The following is a 19287-nucleotide window of genomic DNA, read 5'->3' as shown; positions in this document are numbered from 1 at the left end:
AGGCCGGCCTACCGCCCAATTCGAGCGCGTGGCGAGATGTGCGCATAGCAATATCGATCGCCGGGCGGTCACATCTTGCCACGCGCTCGAATTGGGCGGTAGGCCGGCCTAAGATAACGATTTTTAATAATTAATTACTCGTTAACTATTACGAAAATTGCAAAATGGTATAGGACTTTTCCGTTCATCTCGATCCGTTCTACCTTCTCAAAAATTTTGTCGGATATGGAAAGACTCACCCTGTATATGCATGTATATTCTGAAAATTCATGATTATATTGTAATATTGTCATACAATTTGAGTTAATTTTTTTAGGATGAATTTATATCATTCCTGAATAGTACAAAAGCACACGCCCAGAAAGAATGTGAAATTTTATCGGACTTGAAACTCGAACTCGGGAAATTTGTAGATAAATTGACCAAAGATAATGAGGTAAAAAAACGTTATTTCCTAGAATTATCCTAGAATAAAAGTGAACATTGTTGCAGAATGTTATTCACTGCTACTTTGAATTAAATAATCTATTACAGCAAATAATATATTTTTTTAAACCGACATATTTTATAGGTGGGTGATTGTATTATATCTAATAATTGCACAAATAAAACCAAACTTTGTACAAGCGACATGTCGGACAAGCTGATCGATTGCATTGAAATTATTACTAAAATGTATCTAGAAAGAGAGAAGGAAGTTACAGTTTTTGATTGTATGGTATGTGCATGATGTATAAACGAAATTTGTTTTATTTATAGATTATTTTCTGAAGATACTCGCACTACTAGCTTTATTTTAATCATATATTTTTCTTGCAGGTAAGGAAAGAAGAAGGTCGTTGCATATGTAGCGATTCCAAAAACATTAAAGTAAGATTACATACTTTAGTATCTATTTTATTTCTATCGTGTATTGTACTGAAAAATTAATTAATATACCTTCTTTCAGGCAAACGTAAACAGTGTACGGCAATTCAAGTTAATGGAGGAATTTAGAGTGTGCACTGTAGAAGCTCAAGCAGCAACAGAGGATATTCGCGAGGAAATAAGCACTGTTATTTCGACATTTAATTCGCGACATCAAAATGTATGTCTAAATCAAGAAATAGATTTGCACAAATGTTCATGATCAAATTACCGATCAATGCTAATTTATTGTATTTATTATATTTTAGTATGAAGATTTGAGCAAGATGGTTACTAGTGCACAAAGTTACTTGGCAAGAACGCGAGAAGGACTAATAGAAGCTATAAACAGACTAGAATTACAAGTAATATTTATATATAATATATCGAAATGTACCTGTTTTATATATGATGGATATCATTAAAATATAATTTTACTTTTAGTTAAAATATGTATAAATTGGTTATAGTTTTAGCATTATAATTTAAAGATAATTCTTTATTATCAGGAGGAGGAGAGACTAAGGCACAGCGAAAGAATCGTGAATGGCAATCTTAAACTGAAGGATATAAAGAATGAAATTAATCACGTTCAATCAGAATTGTCTCGTTGCATTAATGGTATGCAGGCGAATATACAGGTTCGAAATATTTATTAAATAACTATTCTTAAGTTACTTTATCGATTTGTCAAATATAAAGTGTAAAATGAATTTTAGGGATATAATGAATCTGAATATACAGAAGCGTGTATCAACAATGATTTACTAACTGTGGTAATGGAAGAGGTTGAACAAATAGTGATTAATTTGCAATTATTTCAAACTCAGGTTAGTTCAGAAAGAAAAATAGTTGCAAGAAAAAGAAATAGTTTTCTACGAAATTAATATGTCGTATAAAAACATGCATGTCATATAAATACCGTCTTTCAGGGTGGTTGTATGACGTCAATACTAAAAGGATTAAGAAGTCAGCTATGCACTATAGATAATTCTTTAAAGGAATTACAGAAGAAAACAAGTGAAGTGGTAAGTATCTCATAAGAAGACATATCTAGAAAGACAAATAATATTATATTTCATATATTTTCAATTGAACAATTTTTTATGCAGCTGTTAAACAACGAAATCGCAAAAACAACATTCTGTGAAAGGGAATGCAGGTTGGCCAAGTTCGAAGAAGAAGTCGATTGTGCACATACAAAAATGCAAGATGTATTAGAAACATTTCTTTCCACAAAACAGGAAGAAAAGGTTGTTGATTGCAACTTTTTTATACATATTCAATTGTTCAAAGAAACTTCAATTTTGTTAGTGATTTTTTTAAAGAAATAAAATTTTCTTAATCAATAAAAATTAATTTTGAAAAATATTTCAAGTAATGTCTTTTAAAACGTTTGGAACTTTGTGTTACATTAGAAACTAAATTTTCTATTGACATCGGATGAAATACTTTTTTATATAATCGAGGAAAACAAATCTCGCATCAGTGTTTGATCTAGTATAAACAAATAATATACAGATTATTAAAATAATTATCTTAATAAATATTATTTTACAGGAGCAGTTTACTCATTGTACCTATGATAATCAGGTAGGTGTTAAACATGTGCAATTATTGTACACAAATGTTTTTTTAATTTTTTAATTCATGGCTTATCTATACTTACACACTCTGCCTTACAGGAAGTAAATGACATAATAAAAACTAAAGAAGATTTACATAAACTAAGAAAGGAATACGACGATCTAAAACTTGACATGATCCAGGTAATCCAACATGGATTTTTAAATTTACTTTTTATTAGAAATAAGCTATATTTAACTAATAAATTTCTTATAATATATTGTGTAACAATCCATGCAAATTATATATTAATAAAATTGTATACAAAAACAATATATATATATGTGTTTGTAGCAAACATGTCAAATGAAGTATGATGAGAGACTAAATAAGTGGAAAAATCGTATAATCGATTTAGAAGACCAAGTCAGAATGTTGCAACATGAGGTAAATATTTTTAGTTAAATAGAAAATTTTATCTTTAATTGTAAGCTATATAATGTTACTCTGTAACAGGTAAAATGCAAACAAGAAGCAATTAATTTTTTAAAGAGTAATATTCAGTCTATGGAGAAGGAGCTAATTACTGCACGAGCAAAGGCAGAAAATTATAGACAGTGTCACAGCAAAGATAATATGGAACTGAAAAAGAAGATAATAGAACTAGAAAATATTGTAGGCATCAGAACTCTTTTTATAAATCTAAAATTATCATTAAAATAGACACTAACATTATAATTCTGGGTTTTAGATCAAAATGCAAAAGGAAGTGGAGAATGATCTTAGGAAAAATTTAAATAATGTAGCGAATATTAAAAAATCTACAGAAATCGCAAATGCTTATGTAAGTAACAATTTTCTAATTATACAAGTACATATTTGTACATTTCCTTTTTCTTTATTAAAATTCTCATTTTTATTACAAAGCATACAGAGTGCGACACAGATACAACGCTCTTACGTTGCGATTATCCATCTAAACACGAGGTAACTATTGCAACTTGTACTTCTGCTTCTTGTCGAATGTTTTCTACTTCGTCAATTCATCATCGAGAGGTGCAATATCTGTTTTCATTTGACTTCACAAATAATGTGGTGTATCATGACTTTCAGTCCTCGCGATTACTAACGGAATGTATCCCAGTCTTTTCATTTTATGTTTTAAAACATTAATTAACCAAATGATGCTATTGCGTATAACAAAACGTTTATACCTGAGAAATTGTTTCGCAAATATTGTATTTCTGGTCATATTTAATTTCACCATGATATCGAGTGATGATTTGACTTTGAAACTAAACTGCTACCCTGTGTGAACTGTTCGCGCAATACATCGATTGTCCTTGATTGATATCACATTTGATACCACTGGTCTATGATCGTAAGATTTGCATGGATTTAATCTGTAAGATTTCATCGCAGCAGCCGTATGTGAACGCTTGATCCTTACAAAGTTGCAAGAATTGCGCAACGACATGTGTCGAGATGATCTCATCGCGATACACGTCGCGCCATGTCGATTGTCCTTAAAAGGTATCATATTTGGTATCACTGTCGTATAAGTCGCAGAATTTGTGATTTTAAAATGGAGTGTGTTACCCCCCATGTAATCTTATTGCAGAAAAATTATCTACGATAATTCTAACGCGCTCGTTCTTACTTATGCAGTTACTCGCGCAATCGAGAATTTAAAACAGTCCAAACACGTTACTGTATCAGTTACTTTGTAAAAACAATTTTCGCCAGAGAGCATGGGAACGAACAGATGCTATTCGATGGTGCATTATTTTCGCAATCGAGAACTTGGATTTCGAAACGTGTTTACTCACTTTTAACATGGTGTCCTAAACGTTCCGAATACTTTTTGGATTTAGATTTTGTTTTTTGCAATAAAGAGATTATCAATTATCTTCTCACATGCTATCATATAATTTATGCCACTCTTCTATTCGTTGAAACGAATATATATGTAGAATTAAATTTATTTCGTACATATTTATATAGGTACAAATTTTACAACAATAAGAAGATGCACTTACTCAATTCTTCATAACGGTATATAATAATGGCAACATATCTTTTGTATTTTCAGAACTTATCTCATTTGTTTAAAACTGTGCAAGATGCTGTGCAATCTGCAAAAATGGCAGTTCAAGACTTTGACAGCGAACTTAAAAAAGTGGTTTGTATCTGTTGACTATTATCATATTATTATAGTATCAGGCAATGCTAAAGAGACTATTACGAATACTTATTTACAGATACATGAAGAATCATCTCTTTCCTCTGTTTCGGCAAAATCTGCTCTGACACTGACCGATTCTTTAGGAAAGTGTAGAGAGAAGCTGGATACTTGCTCTCACGAATTAAGCAAACTTAAAAATGCTGTATATTCTAAAGAAAAACTTGTAAGTGATGTTTATGATTATTTATATGTGGCAAAATTAAGTGAGTTTTTAAATGTTTATATGTATAAGATACGACATTTATAAATATTGCTATATTGTTTTTAAATAAATTTGGATCTTTCTTCGGAACTGGATCTATAAATATATAGGAAAGCATCGCACATAATTGTAAATTAGAGAATGTAAATTAAAATTATTTTAGTTAGAAAATATGGAGGAAATCGTACGGATACAACGGAATTCGTTAGCAATGAGTCAAACGGAAGTAAAAGACCTGCGTCAAGAACTACAAGAAAAGGTAAATTGAGTAGTGTAAATTTAAGCTTAAGCGATAAGCAGAAGAAATGTTATGACAATAGTTTTTTGAAGATGCAATATCGTACATTTTTTAACTGAAACATTTAAATTACGGTATCGTGATTATTTACTCTTTCAATGTACTTTGTGACAAACGACACGATAATTAACTGCAAGAACGAAGACGTTGTTTGATTCTACCTATCAAGAATGAAATTTTGAGATACGTATGGCATTAAAATATAAAGGAAACCTTTTTACAGATTGATAAACAAGGCCTTACTACCGCGCAATATGAGAGAGAGAAGAACGAATTGCTAAAACAGGTTTGTCCTTTCTTTTCGATGTGTGTGCGTAGCTGTGATAAGAATTACTTCCTAACGTTGTGCGGTGCGTTGCAGAATGAACTTCAGATACAAACTATCGGGCATTTACAAAATGCCGTTGTTGAAGCTAAACGAAATCTGGATCAGATGGCTCATAAAACGATGAGCGATGTGAGTGAGCTGAGGCCAGCGATCTCGTCTTCGGCCTTTAGTCATAGAAACGTGCATGATGTTTAAATATGAATTACGAATAGATTAAATTGCCATATAGCTTTCGCGCCAACATGTATTTATTAAAATTGTAAATATTGTCGATATATAAATGCTTATTAAAAATTATTTGATTCTCGAACATGTGGATCACTTTCTCTTCGCCTTTAATGTCTTTACATCGTGACGTCGCGAATGTTGAGGAATATGAGCGCCATGCATGACGTGTGTTCGTTTAACTAAAAAACTAAATTTTTGAAACTTTCTCGATACTACATCTGAGAATGCCCGTTTACGGGCAACGAGAGATTGTGACATGTACAAGCGTAACGTGCTGTTTGAATTAACAAGTGCCCTGGATGATCAAGTTGTAGCTGTTGCATTGTGCAGTTAACAAAACTGCATGAACTACACGATTGTGCGTGAGTGTTCTGTGCTTCTAAACTTAAGAACGGATTGTACGGTAAATGCATTGTAAGTAATATCTTTGCAGCTTTGCAAGAAGGATGAAACTATATGTCAGCTAACGATGCGCATCGATGAGACGCAGGATCAATATAACGAATGTTTTACACAGGTAAATGAAAATTATGTATATCAACCGCAGAATTATTACTCGATTGATTAGCTAACAGTTTCTTCCTAATTTTATTGTTAATCTATATTTTTCTACGCAAGGCAACTAATCAAGACATGTTATTGGATCTACAACGAGATGCTATTGACAGTCTGCATAAAAAGATTCGTTATCTGGAATATGAGAAACGTTTAATTACTACCACATTACACGCAATATATTATTCTATTTTAAGCGAAATACAGGTGTGGTATTTTAATGATATATTTTAATACTTATTTTAATTACTGTCTACATTTTTATAATGATTGAAATAATGAGGTCTTGTGTACTTTTTCAATAAAAAAATGTACATGCATGCTAATAATTGTTATGTTTTCTAAAGTAGTCGCTAACAAATAATTTTAAAAAGTATGATATATGTTACAGTATTCATATACACATGCTTGTTATATTAATTTGATATAATATTTAAAGAATTGAAAAGAATCTTTTGTTTGATGGAAGTAACTTAATTTAAATTTTTGCAGGTGCAAATACGAGAGCACGTAAAAGATTTCCGGGAATTAAAATGGAAGGTATAATACTGGAAATATTTTATATTCTTTAATGATATTTTTAGTTTTAGTGTATATATCCGAATGTATTTTGTTACAGATGAATAGTTCTATGCAGACGAATAATTATGCCAAAAGCAAATGCACAAACCAATCATGCGCGATATATCTTGAAGACAAAGACTGCGATACTCGAGATTTTGGATACTCAAACAGCATCACTTATGGAATATCATGTATGGAAAGACGTTCATGTAATTAATTAATGACGCAAATTAAATCTAAATTTAAAAAATTAAGATTTATAGATACAAGTGGATTAAATTTTAGATAAAGAAGCACAGATGGAGAACATTGTTCAGATAGAACAGTTAAGAGTTGAATTGCAAAAGGTAAAAGGTACCGAGTGCGGTTTAAGATGCGAAAATCAGCAACTTAAAACTAGTCTACAGCATCACGTATCAGAGACTGAGAATCTGATGAAGAAACTAGAGCAGAAGAACAGTGAATATGAGGAACTTTTGTTCAAACTAGAAAATGGGAAGAAAGAGGTAAATTCTTCGTCCTCTTACGCCAGTTTTATATTACTTTTAAAGTGTCTTACTTCTTTATAAAATCGGCCTAACCACACACAATGCCAAGTGAAAATATAAAAAATCTCGTTAATAATTTATATTTCGCAATTAAAGTATGTACAAATATTAACAAAATCTAGTAGATCTCAGTGGCATCCGACGATATTATGTGAGGCTCTCACGGTGTACGTAGTTAAATACTAGGTTTAGCTTCCGGCTTGAAACCGATACAGTATCAAATTGTTCCTCATGAAGTGGAATGTTTATGAAACGTCGAGATAAAATGATAAACTTGCACGTTCCACTCCCCGGAAGCCATATCTAGTATTATATTTTGATAACAAAGAACAGATACTATTCTTTGTTATCAAAATTGTATATCTGTTTTTTAAAGGAAGTAAATTAGTCAATGTAAAAAATTTGCAGGTCAATACTTTGAACGACCAAATTATCAGTAGCGAAGCAACTATTAAACATCAATCTCACGAACTTGAAGTACTTCAGAAAAGATTACTCACAAATGATCATCAACAAACGGACGAAAATTTATCTGAATTGGATATATCAGAGCACGAGATGGTGATTGTTTTGTGTGACCGAATATATTCTTTGAAAATTCTGTTGCAAGAGAAATTGGAGAGCATGGTTAAATTACAAGCAGATTACGAATTGCTTAAGGTATGTAGATAATCGTATCAATGTCTAACACATAATAGAATAGAAAATTAATTTAGATATCTATTGTCTATTGAGATATTTATCATATTTACAGAATGAAAATTCTATATTCAAGAGTCAGAGTGACATCATTGAGACTCAAACCAAAGAAGATATTTTACATTTGAAAGAGAAGGTAATGTATACATAATCATTTATATTTTTGTTTAAAAAGAGACGAATGTTTTATTTTTTTAAATTTATTTAGCTCAAGGAGGCACGTATAAAATTGCGCCAAACAGAAGACAATTATCAACAAATGACTGAAAACTTCAATGAAGTTAAGAAACAACTAATGTCTGCAATAAAACGAGAAGCTGACTCGCAAGAATCGTTAACGATTATGGTAATCCATTATTATGGAACATAATTTATTGCATTAAAAATATATGTATAAATTATTTATTATAAATGTACTTATCTCATTTAGGAAAAAGATTATCGTTCCAAGATTATAGAAGTAGAAAGTGAAGCGATTCGTCTTCGCGACTTAGTGGACAAACTAAACGAAGAATTGGAAGAGACAAGAAGAACACTCGCGTCGAAAGATATTGAACTTTGTCAATTGCGAGATAAATGCAAGAATCACACCGATCATTTGGACGTTATGCGTCAAGAAGTATGTTTACATATTATCGAATAACTTATATTATTTATAGATTCGAAGTTAATGGGCGAAATAAATCATTGACTTGATTTTCCTAGTTTAAGAGAGAAAAAGAGGAATTAACAAAAGCTGAAAATGTAAACCGCGACTTGATTCAGCAGTTGCAGGAGTACATGAAGAAGAATTATCATCTTGATGTTCAAAAAGTTTCACTCGAACAAAATAATTCTTCATACATATCTGAGGTATGGATACTCTTTTGTCCCTTGAACAAGATATATTAACTTGAATATTTTCTTAATTTTCTTCGTCACACTATGCATAATCGATAGATACAATTTTTTCCATACATTCTATTTATATCCATTACAACTCTTAATCTCAAGCTGTTGTTTGTTAGTTGCAAGACATGGGCAAGTCTTTGCTCGAATTGAAAAGGGAATGTCACTTAAAGGACCGATCTCTAACTTACATGTCAGCTGATTTAACGGAAACAGCTATGAGTAGATCAGAACTCTGCAAAGAATCTCAACATGTACTCTCATGCATCCGTGACTGTATGGCGCAACAGAAAAAATACAATGAAACCCTAGCGAAAAATTTAGAAAATAAGCAACAGCTTTTAATGCAGCTGGTATTCGAGAAAAAGTAAGTATCAAATATATTTTAATAATTCGAAAATTGCGTTTTATTGTGATCTAAAATCAAGAGTGCTTTTCTGTATGTATATTTATTTAAGTAAAAATTATTTTTAGAGCTCTATTAATTAAAATCAGGAAGATGAAACGAATTAATTTATTGGCGCAGAAATTGAAAAGAACGCATAAGTTAACTGGTAGAGGTCTTAGGAAAGGGCGTATAAATGGTTATATATCGTCGTCAATTGCGGCGCATCAGACTGCCGGCACAAATCTAATTTCAAATTTGAACTATACAGATTTTCGCAAGGTTAGTACTTAATAAAAAGGAAAATTAAATCTCAGCATTGCTGGATATTTAATTGCCTTACATTGCGTTTATAGAAATACTTAATAAAACCAATGAAAACTGGTCGATGTACCTCAACCTGTGGCAATTCATGGTGGTTTCCCAAGATGGAACACTTAATAAACGAGGTCCAAAAAAATAATCGGTGGTGGAGTGAAAACTTAAAAAACGAAACGGAATCCGACACTTCATTAGAAGAAAACCACGATTACGGCTATCAATCCTCTTCTACGAGCAAATGAAGAACAGCTTCGTGAAGACTGAAGAAACAGTGCGAGATACAAGTTTGATGTTCAATATGGAACGTAGAAATTTGTAACGCGATTTATGTTAGTTCGTGCTGCGGTTTCGTTTCTGTAAATGTAATTTTCTACATATATACATACATATTATTAATGTATTCTTTTTTTAATAAATAGATATTTCTTATGTAACGCGTGCAAGCATATTATTGTTCGTTTACTTCGTTTCATCAAATCGCATAACGATACAATAATGAGTCATACAAACGAGATGCAGTAATACGATATTTTCCAAATATGTTTTGCGAAAAAATTCAAGTACCATCTCAGCTTGATCAGGTGTAAATATTTCTGCACATGTTGGTGGATCCTAGAATTTGCGAACGTTGAAAATAATTATACTCGATATATAAATTTAATACGGATGATTAAAATGCTTGATAAGATAATTACCACGACAGTACATTCAAGAACACGTTCGAAAAAATATTTATATGTATCCTCAGCTGTGTTCCAATAGTTTGCGAGAAAAAAATTATGAGTTGAAAGCATTAATTTCATAACTGTCGCAATCTGTTGGTCAGCGAATTGGTTCTCTCTATAAGAATTAGTAAAAAAATAATGAGCAATCATATGTAAAGCGCATAAAGAAACAGATATCATGTTGGTTGCACCATAAACATGTGATTTTAATATGCATGAAGTAAAACTGTTCCACTTAAGAGTATAGGATAAACGTTACATATTTTACTTGAAAAACCTGAAAGTTTGCCATAAAAGTTTTACAAGTATCTCTTTGCTTTCGTCCTTGTGTGGAATGTCAGATAAAATCTTTTCCTCTGAAAAAAATAGCATGTCTAGATGCAACATATTACAATAGACATCTATTGTTTGCCTAGTTATATCACTAGCAATCCTAATATTTTAATAAAGTTAAATTTTTACCGAGGAATAGCAAAATTGATTTTCGATCTCTCTGGTTTCTCATGAAAGCTACATCTTCGGGCGTTATCAATTTAAAATGTGGACGACTACGTTGACTTTGCGACGATATATTACCGAATTTCCAAGATCCACATATGTCGTCATAATTTGTATTACTTTTCAATTCAGGTGCAGAATGTATTCTCTTAGATAACGTGTCATTCGGCATGGTACACTCGGATAAAAACTTGCATTTTATATCTAGTATCGCATTTGTTTGATCAGACTCGCTGTTACACACGTCATTCATTTCTATACTATATTCCATAATAGTTTCCCAGTATCTCATAACAGATGATTATGAAAGATGTTAGCAATACACTAGGAATTGTGCACTTGATGCCTTCCTAGTTCCTACGTGAATTTGTGCCCGTATCAACACATTTATACATATTGCAAGTACATACATACATGGAAAATGTATATGTGTTCTACATGTGCCTAAATTCATATGGGAAGGCATCAGTGATTCCCAGTGTAAATCTACTGAATATAGAAGCATATTATTATTTTTCTGAGCAAATAAATATATAAATAAATCTTTATTAACAAAGATCTTTAAAAAAAAGAGCAATAAATTATCTAATTCTCTCTGTACAAATCTATATTGTCTATAGAGTCTCGGTTCGAATAAATAGGCAATTATCAAAAGCCGTCGTAATATTCACAAGTTTATTCTTTTTGCCGTGTAATTATTTATAATTCATTATGAGTTGTCAATAAAATTAATATACAATATAGTTTAGAGCAAGAAATTGTTATACGTGTTACAAACTAAGAAAGGAAATACATAGTAATAGCAGCAGGAATAGCCTCTCCTATCTTACAAGATCTCCGCGTGCCAAAAATTCATTAGACGTTGCATATTTTATTTTAAATGTACTGTTACTTTATCAGTATTTATGGTAATATTAATTACGGTGTGTTATATTTTTATTCATTATTATTATTAATATTATTTATTATCATTAGCATTTATATACTTATTACATATATAAATCATATTCACCTATATGATTTATAATATATAATATGTATTTATATATATATATATTTATATATTTATAACGAACACCGCCCATTACACTACTAGAATTACAAATGGGAGCTTTCTTTTACCACCTCTTAATAGATCTGATACTCAAAATAGATGATATATCGTCGATTACATTGAGACGCAGACTCTTAGTCAATCACTCAAGCAAATGTTTGCGAATGTCCCACACAGTTCACTTCCCACTCTGTATTTTTCCCCTGTTGTGTCTTCTTCTCAAATTCATCGTAGCACACTCGTGGTGTACTTATCTTTGTAGATTATAGTACATATCTGTAATCAGAAATAGATAGCGCGTCTACTGCAATATTATTCTAAATACGTATATATGAATGCAAATTTAATTGGTATAACTAGAAGCAAAAACATCGAGCAATTAATTAAACTCAATGAAGTTTTACAGGCCAACGATACAAAATTGTATCGATGACGTTGTGTCGAGAGATGTAAACTTTCCTGGATAATTAACAATTTACTTGCAACTTACCTAATTTAATCAAGAATCTCTGAGAAATAAATAATTTCCTCCGTAGAAATAAAACGGCAATAAATAATCGTTCAAGTAGCGTGTATGTCGTTGTTAATTTTTTTTCAAGTGTAATGCAAAGTGTACGACTTACGAATATATATAAAGATCGTTTTTTTAAATGATAAGGAGAATGAGTCACAATGCACGATTCCATAATGTACTGTATTAAACCTGTTAAATATCTACAATGCACAAAGACTGTAACTACTGTAAAACACTTTATTTGCCTGGTGAATATTAAAATCTTCTCTATACAGGAATAATTGAACCTACCTGTGGTTTTTTTAACAGAAACATATCTAGACAGTCGTATGTTATAGCGGAAATAAAAATAAATATATAATTAGGATACAACAATATTAGAGATTGAAGAGGAGGATTGCACCCTGAGAATTTTCATTTTTTCGTAACAATTTTAAATTGTTTTACCTATTATTATTACAAAATAATATTTCAGATACACAATCCAATGATACGAATCATTGCACAGGAAATGGGAGCATTATCATAAATTACAAGAAACATCTCCATAAGCTTGCACAATGGATATCATGCACATGTATTCTTGTAGCACCTTTATCAGTCAGAAATTAGTTCTCCAAACGAGAAAGAAAACTTTTACAAATTTATAATATCTATAAATAGTGTCATGTAAACACTACAACGTTGCCTAAGGGATATCTAGTGTCTTATATTAGACGATTTCTCTTTTCACGAAATTTTGAATAGTGCACTTAATCACAAATAAATATACGATAAAAGGAGGATACTGAAGTATCATACTTTGAAACGCATCACATAGATTACAATTTTCATGCGCAAATAATGAGGACTCTGACTTTAATAAAGCTGTCACAGTAATGTAAATGCTACATTTAAATCTAGTAGAAATATATTTTTAAAAAAATATTAAAGATTTACTATTAAAGGATCGATTAACAGCGACACTGTATAACACCCTTTATAATATGACAATTCAATAAAATGAATAAAAGATTTTTGGTTAAAGAATTATTTTAAGAGTATATGGAATTATTATATTAGATGTTTGTATTGACGTTTGTGTGTACTGAACGGCTTGAACAAACATACTGCGATAATGCTAAAAGAACGTTCTCTGAGAAATAAGTATAGATACACTATTAACATGGAAACATCATGAAATTTAGAATAGTTGTCTTCACATTTGTGTAAGCCACCTTTTAATTACAAGAGACTGTCAATGTTAGCTAAGTATTATACAGCAATATTACAGTTACATTTGTATCCTGCGTATTATATATGTGATGGTCATATATATATATATCGGATCTTACTTTCACAAGTAAGCTCTTTATCTTCTTGTCTATTTCCAGCCTGCCTTGATTTATCTACTGTTCGAGTAAATAAAAAGAAGGCAAAAGTCGAGAGAAGAGAATTAGACGCTATAAAAAATATCATAAACATAACAAGAAATATAATATACTCTATGAAACTGCATGACTACTCAGATACCCCATATTATGATACTAATACAAAAATCGGCTAAAGCATTTTTAAGTGCAAATGTCTACTTCTACGCAATATCAAATTGATATATTTCCCGTTTCCCCGTTCTCTTCCTTTGACCGCACTTTCGTTTCATTATATATTCTAATATTATAAAAATATGTGAACATGTTGTAACACCGAACGTGTGTTTGATTCGTAACATATTCATTAGGCATATCAAATATTTGCTGGTTTCTCTCATTAGTGGAATAATGTCTCTTATTAATTCAATTAATTTTCAAGATGGTATATGTATATATACATATTCATATATATATTCATATATATATTCATACATATATATAGATATTTATTCAAATAATGTAAAAATATAGATACGAATATATTGTGAGACACATACGGATTTAGATAATCACTTGCAGCAATTGCCGGTTGCTGCCTTTTGCCCATCTGACTCGACTAATCGACGGCCTTGACCACTCGTACTTGCGCTTCCTGATTGTTCGTTTTTAGGAAGCTTTTTAGCTGTAAAAAAATTATCTCGCTGTAGCCAAACTGTATCAAAGTGTTTTAAAGTTGTAGAGAATGTCTTTTTTTCGCTATTCAATTATCAGCAGATATAGAGTTGCCATGCATTTTAATTAGTGATAACGCGTAACACCAGATGGGATAACATTTCCGATCGCGTACGTATTATCAAGTAAAACGGAAAATTTAAACACAGTTTGAAGCTCAACCAATAGTACACATTTAAACAACTTAAAAATACCAACGTTACTTTTATAGCGTAATTTTTATGCGGTTATCTGCGACAATGTACAATTAAATGATCGACGGGGAAGAAACGAAGGTATACACGGCTCACCAATTGCAAGGAATATGTCGTTGACATTCATTGCCGTCTTAGCAGATGTTTCCATGAAAAGAAGGCCATTTTCATCCGCATACGTTTGAGCCTCGTCGTACTCGACGACTCTCTTATTTGCCAAATCTGCCTTGTTTCCAGCTAATGCTATTACTATGCTCGGACTGGCTTGGCGCTGCAATTCCTTCACCCATGTTTGGGCACGTGAGAATGTATCCTGTTGAGAAATAACAAATGCACGGGCATCGATTAAAATCCTTTTTACAGATATTCTTCTCCGTTAAACATTCCCACAAATCACTGACTAATCTACCTGGTTTGTTATGTCGTACACGACAATGGCTGCCTGTGCGCCACGATAGTACATCGGTGCGAGACTGTGATAACGTTCCTGCCCCGCCGTATCCCAGATTTCAAATTTTACAGTCGTGTCGTCCAAACATACGGTTTGCGTGAGAAATGCAGCTGAAACCAACGATACTCGTGATAGCGGCGCATAACGCATTATTCGCATAAGCAATCGCATTTTGAATGTGTCCTCACCGCCAATTGTACTCTCCTGATACTCGTGGAACTGTCCTTTGACGAACCTCAGGACAAGGCTCGATTTCCCGACTGCCGATTCGCCGAGTAAAACTAATTTAAACTGACAGATTTTCCCTTGTGTCGATCCATTCGGCCTCTGGGCCGTACCCCGATTCGCCATGATCACCTGGAAAGAAAGTTCAGCTATCAATTTCGATTCATCTCATTCAACAATTTTTGCCGCCCGCTAACAAGCTCGCTTAGCTACATTGGGACACATTTCGGGGGTCAGATTCAGGAAGATTCTTCTGTCTCACGGCAAGTTCTGCGCGTCCGATAACACAACTTCTTTCGGCCTACTTTCTACTACGTTCAAGTATTACGAAAAAGACAAGTACAAGTAGAGTGGAAAAACTGCAGCACATTGCGAGATTCTAGCGATTAGTGCAGTGCTCTCGCGAAAGTTTTCTCTTAAGCGTACAATAAAGTGTATTTCTCGACAAAGGCCAAGTATTTCGCCAGATCTCTCGGCACGTATGTCAGGGCAGAAAAATAAATATAATTCTCAGAGCTCGTGTCGAGGAGACTTTACGGAGAAGCGATGTGTCACAGTATCTTCTAGATATTTCAGCTGCTGTTGCAGCGCGAAAGCTCGACTCGATAAACAAACAAACATCTTTATACCGCAGCACCTGGTAGATAAAACTGCGGGCTCCGCGCAGGGAATCTAATTGCGGCGCTTTGTACATCGGCCGCGGGATCATGCGACTCTACGTACCTAACGGGCTCCAAGTGACAAGCGTGCAACGGGGAGACACTACCGCGAGCACGACGGCGCGGCGAGCGAGAGAGCGGCCGGTTAATTAAGAACGGCGGATCGCGAGGAAAGAGAAGCGCGGAGGGAGGCGGAGGACCATTTTGAGAGCAGATACTCTCACAGAGGCACGAATGCACCAGCGATAAGATAAGAGTGTCCAGAAAAACAGCGATTGCGGGGTGAAAACGAGAGGAACGTCGGGATAAAAGAATCTGCCCGAGACGGCGGACGGGACGGGACGGGCCGGGCGCCCGGCACCGGCTCGGGAGATGAGATCTCCGGCGGCGGCGGCGGCGGCGGCGAAGGCGAGGCGAGTCGAATTGGAGTGAATCACTGGGGCGCGCGGTCCGCCTACCGGAGCTAATCGAATGAATCCCGCACGCGGGATCGCCGAGAGATCACTTATTATGCGTGCGCCGCGATAAAAAGTCAAAGGTAGCTGCTGACTTATCTGCCGGGAGGAGCGAGGGGCGAGGAGGGAAAACACTCGCGAGCTCTCCTTAACCCATTAGGATCCCCCTCCCCCCCCGGCGCGGAGTAATTACATTAGCCAATTAGGCGACTAACGTGTCCGCTCGAACGTGTCCGTACGAATCCCCGTGGCATTATTTTTCTCTCCTCTCTTTCCTCCCCCCCCCCGCCCTCCCCCTCGCGGGGGAGAGGCCCTCCTCTCGGCGCGCACGGAGAGCAATAGCGCGAGCGCGCGCGCGGCGGAGGGGGAGGGAGGGGCCGAGGGGGAGGGAGCGATGCACCCAGGCTCCGACTTGCACTCGGCGCGATCACGAGATCCCCGAGTACGTGCGCGGCGTAACGCTCGTGAAAAGGGCCGCCGCCGAGCGAGTCGCCCCGCCTCCGCCGAGTCCAAGGGGAAAAGCCGCCGGAATGCGATCGTCTACGTCACCGACAACCTCCGTAACCTTGAGCGGGTGTCGTCGGCAAAAATTATGAGAAACCGTTAAAACGATGCATCGACGTAAGCGCGAGGGCGCGATGAAGAGCGGAACGGCCGTGCCGTGTATATCTGTTTGTCGCACGCGCCTACGTGCGTGTGTACACACGTCGCACTACATGTGTGTATGTGTGTGTGTGTGTGCGTGCGCGCGCGCAAGCGCCTCGCGGCGTGTGCGTGTGCAAATAAGAGGGAGACAGACGGAGATGGATGATGCGAGATAGCGGAAAAGACCGCGAGGGGGAGGGGGGAGAAAGAGAGAGAGAGAGAGAGAGCGCGAGCGGACGAGCGAGAGAGGCGAATAAAGGGAACCGGGAATGAGTGCGCCGCGATTGTCACTGCCCTGAGGTAACTTGTCACCGCCCGTCGAAACGTCAGCAACATCGGAAATATCGGATGTCTCCCTCCCCCCTCGGGGAGCAGGGAAGGGGGGCGGCGTGGAAGGCTCTCGTTCACGGAAAGCGCACTGCCCTCCCTCCCCCCCCCCCCTCCTCCAACTTTGGGTGACAGGGCGACACGCGCGCGCGTTCCCCTCGCCTCTTTCGCCCGGAAGTATGCGCCAGCGTGCATCCTCCGGTATAAACATCTTCCTGCCACCTCCCGTCCCGTTTCTTCGAGGGGGGTACACAGTTCCTTCTTTCCTTGTCTCGCTCGCTAATAAGCGCGCGCGCGCGCGCGCGCGCTCTCTCTCTCTCTCTCTCGGGATGACGGACACCTGCCAAGAGAGTGGAAACGACGAGTGTCGAGAGTTTAATGTTTAACCTGCTTTGCGTCGTCGAGGGGCACGCCGTTAGATAGGTACGCCGCGCTGGGCTAGCTGCTTCTCGGGGCGACGGCGACGTCGGCGACGTCGGCGGCGACGGCGGCGACCAGGCGCAGCGCCGCGCGACCGATGATGACTCTTTAACGTCGACTCGCTGGCGGAGCCGCGGGAGCGTCAGGCTCGATCAGCACTCGCCACCGACAGATCGGCCCGTCGACCGTGCATAGATCGCGCAATCTACGTAGAACGTGCACATTTATGACGGCCTCCCCCGTGATAGGCGGGCGAGACTCTGCTCCTCCGGAGCTCGCTCTCCTCCGTATCTCGCACGCCTCCGTCCCGCCGAACGCAACACTTTCCGGATCCTCTCTCGCTCGGGGCTCCCTCCCCCTCCTCCCGCCCCCCCAGAGCTACACCCGCTCGCACTCGCGATGTACCGCCGTGCACGACGTCCCGTTTCCTCTTACCCCCGTGGGAGGTGCGTGTCCGTCGCCGCCCGGCCGCGTCACACTTGCACGACTCGCACCCCGAGAACCGTTCCGTTTCTCCTTCTCGTAACCTACATCGACGGCCACCACCGACGACGGATACGTCGACGAGTAGTCTCGGAACTTTGACACTCCGAATGGGAGAGGGAGAGACGGAAGAAAGAAAGAACGAGCGAGAGAGGGAGGGAGGGAGGGAGAGAGAGAGAGACAAAGAACGAGAGGGGAGGAAGAAGAGAGAGACAGAGAGAAAAGGAGATTACCGACACGCGCGATGCATACGGTGCTGCGTCACTTTTCGCCGTTCGTCCCGCTTCGGGTTCCCGAGGGTCGCGCGAACACAAGCGATCGCGTTCGTCGAGTCGTCTCGCCGGGTCCGCGGCAAGCGAAACGCGAGGTCTCAGCGGATACGCCTCTCGTGCGGCTCCCACCCGACTCGGTTTTCTCTCTCCGCCGATTCCACCGAGAGCGTATACGTACCGACCACTACGGACAAGTAGGAAGCAGTGCGAACACCGATGGCGTATCGCGCCAGCATTTCCGCGCGCCGTTGCCGCGACGCCGCCTGGCGTCGCGATCCTGCACTAGAGTGATTCTCGTTGGAAACGCTGGCTAAAGCCTATCACACAATGCCAGGCAACAGGCAACAGGAACAGGGAATAGAATTTCTGACGCGTTGGATTGGTTGAACGAAAATTTCCGACGAATCCAATACGTCAAAAATTCTATTCCCTATTCCTATTGCCTGTTGCCTGGTATTGTGTGATAGGCTTTATACGTCAAATAAAGCCCGTATCAGACTAATCTCAAGTTCAGTAAAGCCTATAGCCTATCACACAATGCCAGGCAA

The 19287-nt window shown here is 36.9% G+C and overlaps 2 protein-coding genes across 8 annotated transcripts in view; one reads left to right on the top strand and one right to left on the bottom strand.

The window, feature by feature from the left end:
* The window catches only part of LOC105564810 (protein NETWORKED 1D-like), a 17382-nt gene extending 5482 nt beyond the window's left edge, over positions 1-11900 (top strand). For 3 of the 4 annotated variants that reach the window (XM_012017498.1, XM_012017496.1, XM_012017495.1), the window contains exons 11-43: positions 317-436; positions 572-718; positions 820-870; positions 950-1087; positions 1176-1271; positions 1416-1547; positions 1626-1736; positions 1839-1934; positions 2019-2159; positions 2467-2499; positions 2592-2675; positions 2827-2919; positions 2989-3147; positions 3224-3316; positions 3400-3459; positions 4565-4654; positions 4734-4880; positions 5083-5178; positions 5441-5503; positions 5579-5674; positions 6207-6290; positions 6392-6535; positions 6821-6868; positions 6948-7101; positions 7178-7398; positions 7849-8100; positions 8195-8275; positions 8348-8485; positions 8570-8758; positions 8845-8991; positions 9147-9394; positions 9502-9694; positions 9769-11900. In XM_012017498.1, coding sequence (XP_011872888.1) covers positions 317-436; positions 572-718; positions 820-870; positions 950-1087; positions 1176-1271; positions 1416-1547; positions 1626-1736; positions 1839-1934; positions 2019-2159; positions 2467-2499; positions 2592-2675; positions 2827-2919; positions 2989-3147; positions 3224-3316; positions 3400-3459; positions 4565-4654; positions 4734-4880; positions 5083-5178; positions 5441-5503; positions 5579-5674; positions 6207-6290; positions 6392-6535; positions 6821-6868; positions 6948-7101; positions 7178-7398; positions 7849-8100; positions 8195-8275; positions 8348-8485; positions 8570-8758; positions 8845-8991; positions 9147-9394; positions 9502-9694; positions 9769-9975 — 4152 coding nt within the window. In that variant the 3' untranslated portion in view covers positions 9976-11900. The remainder of the gene's footprint in view (positions 1-316; positions 437-571; positions 719-819; positions 871-949; positions 1088-1175; positions 1272-1415; positions 1548-1625; positions 1737-1838; positions 1935-2018; positions 2160-2466; positions 2500-2591; positions 2676-2826; positions 2920-2988; positions 3148-3223; positions 3317-3399; positions 3460-4564; positions 4655-4733; positions 4881-5082; positions 5179-5440; positions 5504-5578; positions 5675-6206; positions 6291-6391; positions 6536-6820; positions 6869-6947; positions 7102-7177; positions 7399-7848; positions 8101-8194; positions 8276-8347; positions 8486-8569; positions 8759-8844; positions 8992-9146; positions 9395-9501; positions 9695-9768) is intronic. The other variant, XM_012017497.1, reaches the window with a different exon arrangement.
* An 847-nt stretch (positions 11901-12747) lies between these two features.
* Positions 12748-18989, bottom strand: LOC105564809 (ras-related protein Rab-5C). Of its 4 annotated transcripts, none has more exons than XM_012017492.1 (5): positions 18918-18989; positions 15442-15610; positions 15212-15363; positions 14899-15115; positions 12748-14558 (listed from the first exon to the last, which is right to left on the bottom strand). In XM_012017492.1, the coding sequence occupies exons 2-5, from the start codon at positions 15602-15604 to the stop codon at positions 14446-14448; spliced, it is 645 nt and encodes a 214-aa protein (XP_011872882.1). In that variant the 5' UTR covers positions 15605-15610; positions 18918-18989; the 3' UTR covers positions 12748-14445. The 4 variants fall into 4 exon arrangements, with proteins under 4 accessions (XP_011872882.1, XP_011872883.1, XP_011872884.1 ...); XM_012017493.1 differs by lacking the exon at positions 18918-18989 and adding an exon at positions 18705-18755; XM_012017494.1 differs by lacking the exon at positions 18918-18989 and adding an exon at positions 18420-18598.
* Positions 18990-19287: the final 298 nt, after the last annotated feature.

This window comes from Vollenhovia emeryi, unplaced genomic scaffold (genome assembly GCF_000949405.1).
Source record: "Vollenhovia emeryi isolate VEMERY1.0 unplaced genomic scaffold, V.emery_V1.0 DF939159.1, whole genome shotgun sequence".
Taxonomy (NCBI): domain Eukaryota; kingdom Metazoa; phylum Arthropoda; class Insecta; order Hymenoptera; family Formicidae; genus Vollenhovia; species Vollenhovia emeryi.
This window is presented reverse-complemented; position numbering and strand designations above follow the sequence as displayed.

Bases quoted from the DNA above. Each gene is read 5' to 3' on its own strand.
- LOC105564809 (XM_012017492.1), bottom strand. From the start codon at position 15,604: ATGGCGAATCGGGGTACGGCCCAGAGGCCGAATGGATCGACACAAGGG. The intron at 15,364-15,441 runs GTGAGGACACAT...CGTTGGTTTCAG, and splicing joins TCAGGAGAGTACAATTGGCG to CTGCATTTCTCACGCAAACC. The intron at 15,116-15,211 runs GTAGATTAGTCA...ATTTCTCAACAG, and splicing joins TGTACGACATAACAAACCAG to GATACATTCTCACGTGCCCA.